The sequence below is a fragment of the Aspergillus ambiguus genome (genome assembly GCF_047715705.1).
Source record: "Aspergillus ambiguus strain CBS 117.58 unplaced genomic scaffold BDV59scaffold_3, whole genome shotgun sequence".
Taxonomy (NCBI): Eukaryota; Fungi; Ascomycota; class Eurotiomycetes; order Eurotiales; family Aspergillaceae; genus Aspergillus; species Aspergillus ambiguus.
This window is the reverse complement of record NW_027395516.1, coordinates 781,541-797,702: the sequence shown is the minus strand read 5'-3', so window position 1 is coordinate 797,702 and position 16,162 is coordinate 781,541. Positions and strand designations below refer to the sequence as shown.

The window sequence follows — 16,162 nt, the reverse complement described above, 5'->3', positions numbered from 1 at the left end:
GCCACCATCATAGAGATTGTCACACTGAAAATAGGGCGTAATCGTGTCGTCTGTTTGTGATCTACTGCGGGGATACAAAAACCCAGGCATTCCATTTCGAATTCTGTCTGCCTGTTTCTTTTCCAATACTCCGGTTCGTAACCAGAGAAAGCGGCTCGGTCTTTGGGTCTTTGTTTTAACAATTACGCCCAAGTTGTATTGCATCGCGACAAAATGGACACAAATGGAATGCCATCGGGCAAGCATTTGCTCCGAAAGATCGATTGGCAGTGCGTGAACAACTGTCGTTACATCCTATTCATGAACGCCAAGGGCTAGCTAACCAATGCTTAGCCTGTTGCCCGTGATGGTAGTCTCCTATATGCTCCAGTTTCTGGACAAGCAGACCCTAAACCAAGCATCTATCATGGGTATCATCCAGGACTTGGTACATCACACTGACAAGGATTATGGCATCCCTCGCTGACCAGTGCTAGAAATTGACCGGTGGCCAGTACTCATGGTGTGGCTCCATCTTCTATATCGGCTATCTTGCATTTTCATACCCATCTTCCATGCTCATGGTGCGATTCCCTATCGCAAAGTTCCTTGCGGTGTGCTTGTATGGTCCTTTCATATCTCCTTTCCCGCGACACGAGCTCATGCCCGGTATAATACAGTCTTATCTGGGGAGTAATCCTCGCATGCCATGCAGCCACGCACAACTTTGCCGGGATTATGGCGGCCCGGTTTCTCTTAGGTGCTGCAGAGGCAGCCGTGTCCCCCGGATTCAGTCTTATCACGGGTATGTGGTATCTACGAGAGGAACAACCTTTGCGCCATGGTCTTTGGTTTGCGGGAAACTCAATTGCGACGGCGTTCGGCGGCCTCATTGCCTATGGCGTGGCCCATATCCGGAACTCCGTTGCTGCGTGGAAGGTAGCCGGACTCGCACTTCACGAGATGAATCTGATGCTTACGAAGTATAGTGGCTATTCATCATTTATGGTATCTTTACTGGGGTGTGGGCATTCGTCCTGGGCTTTTTCCTCCCTGATTCCCCGACTTCTGCGCGGTTTTTGAGCTCAGAAGAGCGCACCGAGGCGGTAGAGCGCATTCGTGTCAACCAAACCGGAGTGAAGAATGATAAGATTCAATGGGATCAGGTCTGGGAAGCCTTGACTGATTATAAGATCTGGATTCTCTTCTTTTTCCAGGTGGCAAACTGCATTCCCAATGGAGGTCTAACAACGGTAGGTGTGCGTAGCATGACTGACGGACGATATGCTGATATGTGCGTAGTTTACGTCGCTTGTTATGGCTGGCTTCGGATTCTCCACTCTTGAAGTCTACCTTCTTTCCATGCCCCTAGGCGCGGTCCATGGCATCTTCAGTATCGGGAGGTACGTTGCCGGTCGCCGATATGCGGGATTATCCTGGGGATCAAATTGGCTGATCATCGCAGCACATACCTGGCCGGCCGGTTTCCCAATAACAGCCGTTGTATTTTAGCTGGTTGCTGTACAACTGTTTCGTGCGTATATGGCCAACTTCAAACATCCATTAACATGTGTTAACGATCGTTAAATAGCCTCATCGGCTGCGTTCTTATCTACGCAGTCGACAGCCAAGGAGCCCAGCTCTTCGGTGTCTTCATATTCGTCGCCTTCGCCGCCGGCATTCCTCTCACCATGTCCCTTGTCTCGTCAAACGTAGCCGGATTCACCAAAAAGGCCACTGTCAGCTCGATGATGTTTATCGCGTACTGTGTTGGCAACATTATTGGGCCGTTCTTATTCTTCGAGGACGAAGCGCCGACATACCAGGTCAGTACTCTGCAGGTCTCGGAGAGGTATCGAGCACTAATTAATGGCAGAGCGGATTTCTGTCCATTATTATCTGCTTCGCGGTGGCAGTCGTGCTCATCGCATTGCTCGGGTTGTGTTGGCGGTGGGAAAACGCGCAACGAGACAAGAAGTACGGGCCCCCTGCTGTCGTCCAGACACATCCGGAAACCGAAAAGGGAGAAGCGCCCATGATTTCGGATTACACGGATAAGGAGAATCATAATTTCCGTTATGTTTATTAGAACGGGTCAATCAAGATTGCATGCGTGATTACATTAGTCCAGGATCTTGGGAGAACCCAGTATGCACTGCAGAAATGCTCTGCTAAAATTACCTCGCAGCCTCCATAGATGAACATCATCCAGGGTGATCTAATCTCCTAGGAAAACTTCCTTCAATCCGACTCCGCCGTTTCAAGACAGAGTGGGCCGCCGCGTTCTACTGCTCTGGCGAACTAACCTGTTTCGAAAAGGCATTGCAAGTCCGAGCCGTAGACCAATCCCATATATATAATCACATAGCATCGGAGAATCACTAGTTTAATCAGATGCTTTTATTTCCTTGTGGTGTTTACGCAATTTTTTCACCATGCGGACATTTTGGTTCCTGTCGTCAATTTTCCTCTATGCTTCGGCGACCATTCTGGAGAATGGCCAGCCACGTCTAGATCCCTATCCAGGCCAAGCACAGCTGTTATCCCCGATTGGCAATGGTAGTGCCGAATGGAAAACGTACGGAGCTGATGCATCTGAAATCTCGTACAAGGGTCGGTGGGATGAACAGCATATCTCTTGTGAGTTGTGAATACAATGGGGGAAGTCCTGCTCTAACCAACGGTAGGGTGGTCGTGAGTTTCAATGATTGTAGTTGCTTGGATATTTTCTGAAGGAAAGCAGAGCTCCTGGGGTCAAGTTTGCCTTTACTGGGCAAAAGGTAAATCTCGACTTGAGTGTACACGTTTATGAACCAATATCTAACAAGCACAGCTCGCATTGAGCTTCGGACAATATACAGACCAGGGGGTACTAGTAGCGTACAGGTACCTATTCCTTTCCTTCCAGTCGTAACACGACATGCTGAAGAAATGCAGAATCGGGGGCCAGGATTGGCAGTTCTCGAACGTTACAGCCAATAGCACATACCAGTTCGTTGGGGCTTCTACCATAGGGGTGAATTTGACAGACTCTACTGCGCAGAAGACATTTGAAATGAGAGGTGAGAAGACGTATGGAGCTCGGAAGTAAACCAGAACGCTAATGGAACTAGTGACGAATTGGGCTTATGGATAAGTTTCTCGTCGGTCGCTCTTCTTGTTGTTCGGTGCTGAGACCATGCACAGTCCAGCTCAAGAGTGTCTCCGTGGCACGTAACTCAGCCATTTATAAAGTGGATGATTACGACAAAATGGTGGAAATAATTGGCGATTCGTAAGTAACCTGGCTAAAGGACGTACCTTTCTCGTTCTAATACCTGCAAAGTCTGAGCTCGGGAGACTATGCGACGTACGAAGGTCTCTCGTCTTGGGCATATAATTTTGTCGCCGGCCTGGGTAATGTCGAATATTCGCTCACAGTGAGTAGTACTCTACCGTTCGCAGAGCTAAGCTCACTGGCCTAGGCTTATCCGGGCATCTGCCTTCACGATCAGTATTGTTGGGGAAATTTGCGCGGACAGGTGCGTTTCTGAAATTGCAATTATTGGATAATCTATGCTCATGGTCGAATCAAGACATACCAATGGTACCGCACCAGTGATACCTCCTGGCGTGCGACCCAGATCTACGGTGATAACCCACCAAAGTGGAACTTTAAGAAGCAGAAGCCCGCTGATCTGGTTGTGATAAACATCGGAACAAACGACAACAATATCGTCAATAATGTGTCGAGCACCAACTACTACAATGACTATATTGAGCTCGTTGGAGGAATCCATAAGATCTGGCCGCATGCGCAAATCGTCTTGATGGTAGAACATGATACTCCTCATCATCACAATGATACAGACTAACATCGCATTTAGTCACTCTGGGGCGGCTTCGGTGCGTACGAAGATACTTACGTCCAAGGGCCGATCTGGGTCGACGAAATCAAGAACGTCTATCAGCATTTCAAGAAGAAGGGAGACTTCATTCATTATTTCGACACAACTGGTATTCTCCAGCATAACGACATTGCACCGCAGTGGCACCCGACCGATGTTGGCCATGTCAAGATTGCCAGTCACTTCATGCAATGGGTGAAGATCAAGTTCGGATGGGAATTTGCTGCGACAGGCCCGGAAGTCCAACATGGAACGTTATACTGGAATGACCAGCAGGGTTACTGATCTACTGCACAGACTTTCTACTTAAAATTTCCCACAATTATCATGGTCATATCTATGGGTAACCGCAGCCAGTTATACATCACCGTAGACCGGCAAAATAATACCTAGACACCACGAATTCCCTAAGGCGTTTATATTTTAGGCTATAAACGGCCATTGTTTCCTGTTTGGTGTTGGCATAGTCTAAGCCAAATACGAGAACAGGTTCTCCACCTGCTCCCAGGGCCCCCTGCAGCATGTAGGAACCATGGGTTAGTCAATTTAGATTCCGCCTGATTCTTGCCAGGTTCATGCTACCTCCCCCGCAAATGAGACCCTTCTAGACCAAAAAATCAATTTATAGTATAGAAACAAGAGAACATCCGTTCATCCGATCTGCAATGAGCCAATATGCTAGATGAGCTGTGTGGATTCTTCACGGCTAAAGTCGATCAACAAGTTAACCTGTCGATCCGAGCTGGCCAGAAGGCCACAAAGGCGTTGGATATAATTCTCGGGCTAAGGGAAGCCTACCATCACTTCATCCCATTAGTATCAACAAGGGGTATAAATAGGCGGAATCCTCAGATCTGCTGAGCGCTACCAACACAGCATCTGACACTTATTGCCATCTATCGCTTTCCTCTAGCTGACATCCCGTTCTCAACATGATTTGGACTCTAACAATCCTTCCACTCCTGGGGCTTGCCGCTGCCAACGACCTAGGAGTTGTAAAGCGCCAGAGCTGCCCAGGAGTGCATGTCTTCGGCGCTCGCGAGACCACTGCCTCAGCCGGCTATGGTTCTTCGAGTACTGTGGTGAACCTCATCCTGAACGCCTATCCGGGCTCTACCTCCGAAGCCATTAGTTACCCAGCCTGTGGAGGTCAATCCTCATGTGGTGGAGTAAGCTATTCGGCATCTGTGGCTGCTGGAATTAATGCCGTGGCATCCGCTGTCAATGCATACAATACCCAATGCCCTAGCACCCAATTGGTCTTGGTTGGATACTCCCAGGTAACTGCTACATCCTTTGGATAAAGTCTCTTTGAATTCGCGATTAACAAAGAATTCCTTCTAGGGTGGAGAAATTATGGACGCAGCCTTGTGTGGAGGAGGAGTCCCTAACCAAGGGGTTACAAACACCGCTGTCCGTCTTTCATCCTCGGCCGTGAACATGGTCAAGGCCGCCATATTCATGGGAGATCCGCTTTTCCGTTCTGGCCTACCATACAATGTCGGCACTTGTGCCGCGGGGGGTGTAGGTTTATTCCATTCCTTGCCTATACGCATATGTCTAATAATGTGTGTTGCTGTATTAGTTCGACGCCCGTCCGGCAGGATTCTCCTGTCCATCTGCTAGCAAGGTCCAATCCTACTGTGATGCTCCTGACCCCTATTGTTGCAATGGAAGCAATGCTGCTACACATAATGGCTATGGGGCGGAGTATGGCCAAGCGGCCCTTACGTTCGTCAAGAGCAAGCTGAGTTCAAGCTCTTCTGGTGGTGACTCGGGTGGTTCGACTGGTTCTAGCGGTACTGTCGCTCATTATGGGCAGTGTGGTGGACAAGGATATACAGGTGCAAGCACTTGCCAGAGTCCTTACACTTGTACCGTCATAAGCCAGTGGTATTCACAATGCCTGTAGGTATCAAATGCGCAAATATAGCACTTTGGAGATTTTAGTGGGCTTCTACTTGACTTATATGACGCCCCAGAATGTTTGTTAAGGTAATGAATATCTGAAAATAAAACGAGGATTATCAAAGAAAGTAGAAATATAGAAGATTCCCCATCGCCCGGGAGCACTTGGCTGACAAGCTGCGCTGAAATCACATAATTATAAAAGCATCCTAAAGTTCATCAACCTCTTATGCTGAAAGGTGCTTCCTAGTCATCCACAGAATTCTCTCGATTTACTGTACGCCTATCTTTTCATCAGCTCGTGTTCAGCCAATCAACCACAGGTTCACTTACACTGGGAGTAGTAGTCATTGGAGTATTTGCATGTCCACCCACTCGGACAAGTTGTTGGACCTGTATAACCAATTCCACCGCATTGTCCATAAGGTGTACTAGTGCTGGTGGAGGTCGCCGATGAAGTAGTTGAGGTCGACTTTGTGGTAGTAGTCGTCGTCTTCGACGTTGTAGTGGTAGTGGCGGATGATGTCTTCGTAGTGGATGTCGATGTTGTGGTCTTCGTTGAGGTAGTAAACGTAGTCGACGTGCTCGTCTTAGTGGTCGAGGCCGTGGACGAAGTCGCTGTAGCAGTTGGAGTGCTGCCGTTTGGCACTCCATAGAAAATCCCCCGCCCATTCGTTCCGACGAAGACACGTCCATACGTCGACAAGTCGCCATTGACAATGTTAGCTGATGCCGCGCCAAAACCGTAATTAGCGTCTGATATCCTCTGCCAGTTAACACCCTTATCTTCCGTCTTGAACAGCGCAGTCGTCCCATCTACTGTGAAGAAACCATAAATTACCGGGTATCCGCTGGTCGAGGAGGCAACACCAAAACCAAAGCTCCAACCAGCAGTACAACCACCAGCAATTTGGGTAAAACTACTGCCGTAGTTTGTCGAGTGCCAGAGCCCCGTATCAGTAGAGGCCCAGACGTCCCCGGCAACTGAAGGATGAGCACGGATGGCGTTCACCGAAGTGCTGGATCCAAGACTAACGGTTTTCTGGAATGTTGTGCCACCATTTGTCGAGAGATAGAAACTACCAGCAGAACCGCCGTAGAAGACGGTATTGTTAGACTTGTCTGACGCTATAGCAGCTCCAGATGGGAGACTCGAAACAGCACTTAAGGTGGCCTGATTCTTCGATATCATAGCACCCTGGGTACTGGACATAAGAAGAATGGTGTCACCGTTAGCAGAAAGAGCAACTTTTCCAGTACCTGTACTAGACGAGGCGGCATAGTCTGCCGACCAGGTCTTTCCGAAGTCATGAGAAAGGGCAAGAGTTGGGTCTGTGTCACTCGATCCAGATCGCACTATGGTTGAAGGACTGTTTCCCGCGTAGTCGATGTCATTAGTGGTTCCGTATGTAGGCGTATGGAATGATTGTGACGGAGCTGTATCGAGACTGGAATGATAGTACCCCCCAACATCACCAACAGCAGACAGAAGAGCGGGCCCCCCTGGGGGAGTGATGAGTCCAAGAACGGCCATCTCTTCAACACCCACAGCCAGCGACTTCAATGTCACATTATGCGCAGAGTCCCATTTAAGCAAGTCATGCCCACCATAGATTGTCTCGCCAGTGCCATATAACCAGTGATTGGAATCGAATGGATCGATCGCCAGGGCTTCAACCATCCATCCAACTCGAACCGGAAACTGGTCGGTTGAAGTACTGTCTTGGATCCAGGGAGCATTAGAGATGTCGTAACCGTAGTAATAGTTGATATTAGGATATCCATTCCAGTCCCAGATTGGGGACCAGGTAGCACCAGAATCGACGCTCCTCCAGATCAACTCATCAGGCCACCAGCAATTTAGCGCTGCTACCATGATGGTTCCAGGAACTTGCAGGTCAACAGCAAGTCCACCGTAGCCATAATATGTGCTTGCCATTGATGTCGGGCTGATGTCACTCCATACGCCAGATGAAATATTATACTTATGAACTGTTCCGTTGGTACCGTCATATGGACCGGCACCGTTCGAGTAGGAGATGTAAAGTGTTTTCTCCGCTGGGGAAAGGACACCTTTGTGAGGAAGAAAGCCATACATCGGCTCTCCAGATACCCACGCCCCTGTCACAGGTGAGCCACGATTCTTGCTGATTTTTGGAACTAGCTGGGCACTTACATGTTTTACCACCATCTTCTGTTTTGAATACAGATTTCCCAGTGTCGGCAATACCTGATACTATCAGCTCAATTCGAGCATTGTCAAAGGGCTTTCTTTCTTACCAACGAAGATGCGAGGAGTAGCTGATCCTTTAGAGCCAGAAGTAGAATCGAAGGTCACCCAGGCAATTCCAACAGGATCGGCAGTATATTCTGCGCTGGCATCTTGCACATAAGTTCCTAAGCAGAAATGTGATTAGAGATGAACTACCAGTTCCAACCTCTGGGTGCATACCCGTCCAGGTAAAGGAGGTAACGTTGGACCAAGTAACACCGTAGTCTGTGCTCTTCCAGAGACCGTGTCCACTTCTAGCCCCAAAGTATATGATACTATTGTCATTTGGATCCACTGCGAGTCTCTTTGATTCATCGGTCAGTTGAATTCTTACCCTGGACACCTTGCTAGGAGCAACATACTTCTCCCATGCCACGCCCAGGCATGTTACCTCCTACTTTGAATGGCAGGTTCGTCGCCGCCCAAGTATTACCCTTGTCAGTGGAACGGAGAATTGCTCCATTATTTGGGTCCCAACTAATAGTGTACATGCCAACTGCAAGATACAGACGGTTTGTATCAATGGGATCTGTTGCAAGGGCATCAACACCCCAGTTGTTCCTAGAGACGATATTAGCGTCTTCATAATGGCAAGAAAGAATCTAAAGATACACACCAATTAGAGTTATTTACGTAATCCTGTAAGGGTGTCCACGTATCATCTGAGTTGAGACGGTAGGCACCTCCAATATCCGTGCGAGCATAGGCAACGCCTTTGGCAGATGGATTGAACACAATTCCGGGGACAAAGCCTCCTCCACCTGTGTTCCCAACGTGTTAGTTTATCTAAAGGCCGATGCTACTGAAGGATAACTCACCTCCCGTCTTGACGTTCTTCCATGTGTATGCCTGGGATGTGGCTCCGTTGGCCGGAGCCAATAGCAGGCTAGTGGCCAAAATTGCCGCTCCAATACTACGAAGCATATTGGGGGCAGAGAGAAATATGCATATACAAACTCTAAAGACCACGGTGCAGCAAAGGCGGAGGGTTGGGCACATTTAAAGCTGTCTGAAAGTCGCGACTAGACAGCCACAGTCAATTTGCTGGTACAATTGGCTCCGTTCCGTTAATGGATTAGAGCCACCTGTCATCGCCAATTGATATATCCTAGTTTCATATATTTGTTCATATTACATACTCAATCCACATGGCACTCTGACAAGAAGCAATGGACCTGGGATATCACGAACTCCACATCGCCAAACATTTAACGCAGACGACAAGCTCACTAGCCAATCAGCTGAGAATAAAGCCAGACCTGGATACTATGATGCATACAATTCAATCACTTTTGCAGGATAATCTCGTGGCAAGTTCCCCCTTCTCACTTCCACAAGCCACGTTTCAGCCTCGTATCCTTCGGCGTTCTACCGTAGTGCAAATTTCCCGCGTATCAGAAAAGCTATAGATGGTAATTTCAACGGCACTACTCTAAAATCAACGCTGATCAAATACAGTTTTCCTTGTCACCAAGTACTGAAGAACGAAGATGAGGGGTTTAGCATATAAGGTGGAAGAAGGAATGGGAAGCGATAGGTTGAAGCACGACCGCAAAAGCCGAGAAAGTGTGAGGAACCAGTACCGAAATGAAACTAATTTAAGCGCACTTTCCACATAACCAGGAGCCAATGAAGTTTTATTAATAGGGAGAAACGGGCAACTTATATAGGACAGTCTCATGACCTATATGAAATTCTCGATTTTCCGTGCCTTGATGGCGATATTTATTACCATTCTAGCCTAAATAACAGTTACTAAAGCTGGAGGCCGGGCCGTAACTCCTATAGCATCGAGTTAAATTTCTGCGAGACTGTGTAGATTTTCTACTTCCAAAGCAACTCGGCATGCCTCATCGGCGCGCGTTACGCGCCCATACATATTGTTAACGGCGTTTCCCGACCTGGTCCAGAGCTAGGATTGTGGCGTGGACGCGGATTTGGGAGTAATCTGGAGCGGATGGCCCAGAGTACCTCTTAACATGAAAACAGCTTAAGACATTTAGGCTTTAGCGTCTAGATTACAAGGCACCTCAAATGCTCATAAGGACACCGACACATAAGATGGGCCCTAAATCTAAGGATCTGAAGTGGTTGATGGGGTTGAATTAACAAAAAGTCAAGTGGATTGTTAACGAATCAGTAACCACCCACGGTAAGATGATCTTCAGCAGAATCTAACTAACAACTCAATGATCAAGATATAGGAATAGGAACCGCCTATAGCCTGCGGACTATGGACCTCCCTTCCCCTTTTTTTTTGGCTGACTCCAGTTGAACTGGAGTTGGGGCCACGTTCAGTTTTGCAGCCATCTAGAGCATGTACTGAAAGTGACTGGACTGTGCGAAGTCCTTTTCAAGGGTACGTCAATCAGCCAAAATCACAGCACTCATAGATCTCAACTATCTATTCTGATGATCCGTCTTCCATAGCCCTTTCCAAATTACGCTTGCACATGAATTTCTGCATTTCTCTGTGATCCAGTGCCGTATTTGTCGAATTTACGCAGGTTAACCTTCTTTTCGAACCTAGACCTAGTGTCAGTCTACTGCTCTGTGGGACTGAGAAGGGACGTAACTTACATTTCATCAATCTCACCTGGCGTGCGACATGCGACTTCTGGAAGAATAAACCAAGCAATTACTGTGGAGATTGTACCAGCAGCTGCAAAGCTATTTCAGAAAGGTTAGCTCATCGTATTCGTATGTTGGATAAGAGGATACTCACAAGAAACCTGTCCTAACACCCCACTGTGCGGAACCATTTATCATCAGCGGGGTGCAGAAATTAAACATAATAGCAACCAAATTTGAGAGAGCCAGGGACCAGCCAGCAGTTTGAGCACGGAGCCGTTGCTGCGGAATTTCTGCCGCATAAGCGTAACCGATGGCGGAAGCGCCAGTCGTTGAGAATGTAGCTAGACAAGCAAAAAAAATCTAGAATAGAAATGTCAACCCCCAATATTTCAACTTCACTAAGGTAGGAATAGTTGAGAGAACTTACCAGGAGGGAGCTTAGAGAGGGCTGCGTGTAATCAAAGCATCCAATGATACCTAGACATAGGACCGATAAGGATGTGACTCCGTAAGGATAAACCGTTAAGGGCCGACGACCGAACCGATCGGTCATAGTGGCCGTGACAATCATGGATATGAGCTGGACACAGGACAGAATGACGGTGACTAGAAAAGGGTCTTTATTCCCGGCATACTGGACTTATCAAGAGTCAGTAACATGCCAACCTCTCAGAGAAAATGCGACCTACAAAAGTATGTGGCGAAAGTATTGAAAACAGTCAAGCCAACAAACTGTTGAGTGATCTTTGGCCATGCGGCGATAATAAACCGAAGGAAGTTGCGACCATAGAAGACGGACCATGGGCCTTCTTGCGAGTTCTCCTTTGCGATTTGGCGCTCTTCTTGGATGGTTGTCGTCATGATAACCTATATTTCAGTCAGATCAAGGCATGTAGGACGTGCCCAGGACACTGACAATCTGCTCTTGAATGTCATATCCTTCCACTCCTCCGTTACAGCGCCACAGAACCTTGGCTGTTTGATCAAGTTTTCCCTTGCTAGCAAGCCACCACGGTGTTTCGGGGATGAAAACAAAGATGACTATTATAACACCAATCATCGCCCACTGGTAACCCGCATTAGTTAAGCCGCCACTGAATACCACGTGCATCTACTTACCTGGGTATAGATGGGGGTTCGAAAATCCAGGGGATCCGAGGCATTAAGCTGATTAAGTGCCACGGAGGCAAATAGTTGGCCCACGACAAACCAGCTAAGAATAATTCAGCATAGCGTCATTGATAGAAGGCAGACGCAGTGTACACACAAGCTATACGCATTAATGAAAAAGCCTCTCAGCTGGGTTGGCGCTATTTCTGACAGATACAGAGGCATAGTAGCCTGTAACATCCCAACACCCATTCCTGAGAAGAGCTTCGCAGCCAGCCAGTGATCCCAATGTGTCGCAAAGGTTTCAATAAAGATGCTCTAGATTCATAGGAAAGGGTTATTGGCGTTTTGAACGAAATATGCGGTAGAACGTAGCTCACCACACAGAAGGTGACCCAGATAATATAGAGTGCAGTCTTACGACCGAAACTCTCGGTAGCGTATTGCAGCAACTAATCCAGCATTAGCAACTTTGCATATTTGAGTCTCGGGATCTCGTACAATTTGGCCAATTGTCTGTCCGGCCGATTGGATTCCTCCCCAAGCAGACACATATTTTCCAGCGATGATAGTAGTTCCCGGTGAAGCGAATTGACGAATAAAACCCTTGTTAGCTACAATGCCACCATTCAGATTGATCTCTAGTCGCAATCAGCAATCCTACCCCTGACGAGATGTTAACTGGGGGTTATCTCACGGTATCCATCCAAAGACGCGCTAAACGCAGCACACATGGCTATAAGGGCAACGTTTTTGTATCGTCTGACACTTTGCCAAACACTCAGATTGTCTATGTCCGATCGCATCAAGGCCGCCCCGGTCTTTGATGCCGAGGGAGGAATCCCCTCTGTAGCAGGAGCATCTTCAACGGCCTCACTGTGTCCTTCCCTCTCCTTCAACTCCACTTCGCCTGGATAATCTTTGGCCATCTTCGTTTAATCTATATCGTATCTGATAATGTCTGCTCGATGGTGCAGTATCCTTTCTCTGATCTCAAGCGGGGATGCCGATAGTTCTAACAGCTAAATTTATCCCCGCCTCTCGGGGTTAATTATACCGGGGTAGCAAAAAGGATTCTGAACATTCGGGAGGGGCGAATGATAATTTCTCCTCCTATATTAGCCTCTACTTCACTGGTTTTGGCTCCGTCGTTAGCCTGCGGGGAAGATTCCTGGGGTTGTTTGGTGGATTGCCTTTCTAGGAAGCATCGGTCATAACCGACTACGCGACTAAGCTGCGACTAAGCTTCTAATAGCAGTTGATTTCCGAACGATATCGGATCTTCCATTGATGTCCCTGCAAAGCTACCGCCAAATACAAGCAACCAACTTCTTGCTGCACCTTTTGGGCCCCATAAGCTACTTCCACTAGACGAATCCTTTGTCGCCAGGAGATCCAATGCGAACCATATAGGTCCGCTACATCCTTGCATTATTGACCCCTGCCTGACCAAAGGACGAGCAACCTACGATTGTTTGTCCACGAATGCAGTATCATATTCTGTTTCAGAACAGACGGTGTCCACCCTGGTGGTTGCTAGCCATAAAATATTGTTCATATCCCGAAAAGCAAGTGAGAAAAAAGGACCCTTGGAAGAAGTATATGATGCTTAACATCGCCTACACGTTTGGAAAGCTCCATCTGCTAGTTATTAGCACCTGTGTATTTTCCCTTCCTAGTTAATTTTGCCGCTTTCAGCATGGTCGCCCCGTACGCCGTCCGGTAAACACCGCCCTGGACCACGCCCTCATGTATTCATGGTGCAGACGGTCACGGAAGACAATCTATGAGGAAAGGAGGTGATGTCTCTTCTATGATAAGATATACACCGTTCGAGCCAGCCTCCAGCCTAACGCAAAATCGTTTTCCACTCTCGGCTGCCAACCACAATTACAGTTTGCAGACCTTCATGATACTATCAATCTTGCCGAGTCCCTTGCTAAACACATCCACAAGTTTACTCACATCATCGGCATGCATTGCTCGTCTAGCGTTCGCCGCCTTGTTAATCTCGACCGCATCGGCCAACGCGCCAGCCCCGAGAATATACGAGAAGACGACGGGTCGTTGACCACAGAGTAGATGTCAACGCCCGTCAGAGCGGCTTCCCCCGCCAAGGCGACGAACCGGCCAACAGTAGCAAATCTACTGATGGCAGAGACAATCTCCCCACCGATGGGAACGAGGAGAAGAAAGGCGGAGAGAAACAGCAAGATCATTTGCTTGCGCTTGGCGGCTTCGATCTCCTCGGCCATGTCAACCACTTGCTGCATCGATTCCACCGCCTGATGGATCATCATCACCGGCATGGATAGCGCGTCGACCATGGCCATGCCAGACCAGCTGTAACGGGAGTTGACGCGCAGAGATACAATGGCTATCTCAAGCCCCTTGCGCAGATCCTCAGTTTTAGCCAGATAGTCTGCGATAACGTCTTTCGGGTCTGCCACATCATCTGTACCGTATCCCCTACTGATCATAGGGACTCCGATATCCCATCCAGATTGGAAGCATCTCGGGTACTCGTGGCACTGCTCAGGGTCGGCCTGGTGGTTGTACCTGCCAATGTACGTGAGTCCTCGAGGGATGCCGGTCTCCGTCAGCAGATCTCCGTGGAAGTCGTCTTCCTTCGCACTGCTTTGGAAGCTCCAGTATGTGGTCTGGGGGAAGGGATTTTGCTTTGTGCTTCCACGCAGTGAGGTGTCCGGCGGACAGGGCTCCGAGACGTTCAAATACCCCGTTTCATCTTGATACCCCGTGCAATAGCGGCATCTGGGGTCACTGGTGCCATACTGGACATGACGAGTCCGGCAGAACGGCTGCCATTCTGAAACGATGCAGGAGAAGTAATCGGTTCCATGGTCCATGTAAAAGTCGTGGATAATTTCGGGCGCCCCTTTGACGACAGCCGCAGAGTACGTCTTGAACTTGTCGTTGTAGCCGTCAGCCAGGATGTCTGTATAGTTCTAAAAGTCATTGTTGAGCATCGTAAACATGGTCTCCAGGACATATAGCGACACGCACACCCCGTCCACATCATTGGGAATGTCATCAATATGTTCAAAGACCCTGGGGCATATGTCCGAGGCATCGTCCAGCCCATCCATGTCCGCATCTTTGTCATAACCACTATCATCAACACCCGTGTCATCCTCCCCAACGGGCATCACGGGGAGATGCGGATCTATGATGCCACCGTCATCTCCCACCTTGTTCGGGCGTCCGCATCGGCTGAACCACGTTTCTGCCTTGTTGGCGAGAGAGTCAGTGATTGAATGCATGTCCGCGCGACCGTTCCCGTCGAGATCAGGGAAGTAGGTACACGATCCGGTGACTGCGCCCTGATATCGAACCCCGAGTAGTAGCCATTCGTAGTGTGAACCTCCAATATCCTCGTGGCCGTTGTTCAGCCACACTGTCCCATCACCGTTGAACTTGTTCATGTGGATCATGTCGGCTTTCCCATCGCCATTGACGTCTGCCCAGTGAAGATTCGCGCGGTCTTTGCCTTCGGAGAACTTGAACTGGTCAATATACACCCAGCTGTCATCTTCGCTATGGACGAAGCCCCATGAGCGTCCATCTTTCTCCACGCAGATGTAGTCTCCTCTGCCATTACCGGAGATGTCTGCAAATTGCAAGGGGTTATCAAAGAGCCCCAGTCCATGCTTCTCCGGGCAATAAAGATCCGGGCAGGGTTGGAATGCCATTCCCAGTCAAAGTTGCCCGTTTCTTTGATGCGATTGCGCCACAGCTGCGGACGGTTCTGGTTGTCCGGGTCTGTCCACACAATGTCACAGGCCCCGTCGCCATCCCAGTCGATCAGATGCAGATCAAGGCGGTTCAGATCACGCCCGATGGCCTCACTGGCGGGGTCAAAAATGTTATTGGGGCCCCAGAAGTTCGGGCCATCGTTTTCCACGGACTTCAGTCCTTGGTTAGTATAGATATGCATGTCTCCTTTGGAAAAAAATCCACACATAGTCCATCATTCCATTAGAGTGGCCAAGTATGTTGCAGTATCTGTTGCCGTCGGCCCTGATCTTAGTGGCGCCAGAGCCCACATTCTTCCACATACATGTCGAACCGATGCTTACCGGAGTCTTCTTTAGTATGATCCATGAAAACGTAGTCCTGTCGTCCCAACAGGCCAAAGTCTTGCGGTTCTCCGAAGATGCGGGCAAAGTGAACACGATCCCGCGGCCCTTCATCATCAAATCCGCTCATACCATAGTAGGTGGGCCCGGCAGTTTGGGCTTTGGCGAAGCCCTGTCGCCAGACGACATTCAGTCCGTCTCCTTCTTGGCCCTTGTGACAGCTGCGGGAGTTGGTCCAGGTGGTCGTTTGGCCAACATCGTTCAGCCACAGCCAATCGTCGCGGCCGTCGCCGTTGATATCTGTGCTAGTTCCGCGTACGTATCTTTCCCCGCGC

At 48.8% G+C, this 16,162-nt stretch overlaps 7 protein-coding genes across 7 annotated transcripts; 3 read left to right on the top strand and 4 right to left on the bottom strand.

The window, feature by feature from the left end:
• Nucleotides 1–213: 213 nt before the first annotated feature.
• Nucleotides 214–2,068, top strand: BDV59DRAFT_198555 (allantoate permease family MFS transporter; the record flags this gene model as incomplete). The annotated part of the gene is made up of 9 exons (XM_073693176.1): nt 214–269; nt 334–427; nt 477–601; nt 660–918; nt 969–1,232; nt 1,282–1,382; nt 1,445–1,513; nt 1,571–1,805; nt 1,856–2,068. The coding sequence occupies 9 exons, from the start codon at nt 214–216 to the stop codon at nt 2,066–2,068; spliced, it is 1,416 nt and encodes a 471-aa protein (XP_073551895.1).
• Nucleotides 2,069–2,414: 346 nt separating this feature from the next.
• On the top strand, nt 2,415–4,151 carry BDV59DRAFT_198554 (SGNH/GDSL hydrolase family protein; the record flags this gene model as incomplete). Its single annotated transcript, XM_073693175.1, has 10 exons — nt 2,415–2,619; nt 2,667–2,673; nt 2,723–2,759; nt 2,813–2,865; nt 2,917–3,041; nt 3,166–3,253; nt 3,305–3,398; nt 3,444–3,500; nt 3,555–3,791; nt 3,846–4,151. The coding sequence occupies 10 exons, from the start codon at nt 2,415–2,417 to the stop codon at nt 4,149–4,151; spliced, it is 1,209 nt and encodes a 402-aa protein (XP_073551894.1).
• A 647-nt stretch (nt 4,152–4,798) lies between these two features.
• Nucleotides 4,799–5,752, top strand: BDV59DRAFT_190934 (cutinase-domain-containing protein; the record flags this gene model as incomplete). Its single annotated transcript, XM_073691829.1, has 4 exons — nt 4,799–5,146; nt 5,211–5,390; nt 5,452–5,617; nt 5,664–5,752. The coding sequence occupies 4 exons, from the start codon at nt 4,799–4,801 to the stop codon at nt 5,750–5,752; spliced, it is 783 nt and encodes a 260-aa protein (XP_073551893.1).
• A 347-nt stretch (nt 5,753–6,099) lies between these two features.
• On the bottom strand, nt 6,100–8,970 carry BDV59DRAFT_190933 (putative endoglucanase; the record flags this gene model as incomplete). Its single annotated transcript, XM_073691828.1, has 7 exons — nt 6,100–7,895; nt 7,951–8,004; nt 8,055–8,171; nt 8,227–8,350; nt 8,409–8,607; nt 8,663–8,807; nt 8,865–8,970. The coding sequence occupies 7 exons, from the start codon at nt 8,968–8,970 to the stop codon at nt 6,100–6,102; spliced, it is 2,541 nt and encodes an 846-aa protein (XP_073551892.1).
• A 1,517-nt stretch (nt 8,971–10,487) lies between these two features.
• On the bottom strand, nt 10,488–12,659 carry BDV59DRAFT_190932 (general substrate transporter; the record flags this gene model as incomplete). Its single annotated transcript, XM_073691827.1, has 11 exons — nt 10,488–10,572; nt 10,627–10,716; nt 10,772–10,980; nt 11,048–11,259; nt 11,310–11,487; nt 11,537–11,686; nt 11,740–11,833; nt 11,888–12,048; nt 12,111–12,182; nt 12,232–12,371; nt 12,428–12,659. 11 exons carry the CDS (start codon nt 12,657–12,659, stop codon nt 10,488–10,490), a joined length of 1,623 nt encoding a protein of 540 aa, XP_073551891.1.
• A 946-nt stretch (nt 12,660–13,605) lies between these two features.
• On the bottom strand, nt 13,606–14,691 carry BDV59DRAFT_85087 (uncharacterized protein). Its single transcript, XM_073697198.1, has one exon. It carries the CDS (start codon nt 14,595–14,597, stop codon nt 13,692–13,694), a length of 906 nt encoding a protein of 301 aa, XP_073551890.1. The 5' UTR covers nt 14,598–14,691; the 3' UTR covers nt 13,606–13,691.
• A 400-nt stretch (nt 14,692–15,091) lies between these two features.
• Nucleotides 15,092–15,986, bottom strand: BDV59DRAFT_85085 (uncharacterized protein). Its single transcript, XM_073697197.1, has one exon. It carries the CDS (start codon nt 15,710–15,712, stop codon nt 15,179–15,181), a length of 534 nt encoding a protein of 177 aa, XP_073551889.1. The 5' UTR covers nt 15,713–15,986; the 3' UTR covers nt 15,092–15,178.
• Nucleotides 15,987–16,162: the final 176 nt, after the last annotated feature.

Bases quoted from the DNA above. Each gene is read 5' to 3' on its own strand.
- BDV59DRAFT_85085 (XM_073697197.1), bottom strand. From the start codon at position 15,712: ATGTGTGGATTTTTTTCCAAAGGAGACATGCATATCTATACTAACCAA.
- BDV59DRAFT_85087 (XM_073697198.1), bottom strand. From the start codon at position 14,597: ATGGACCATGGAACCGATTACTTCTCCTGCATCGTTTCAGAATGGCAG.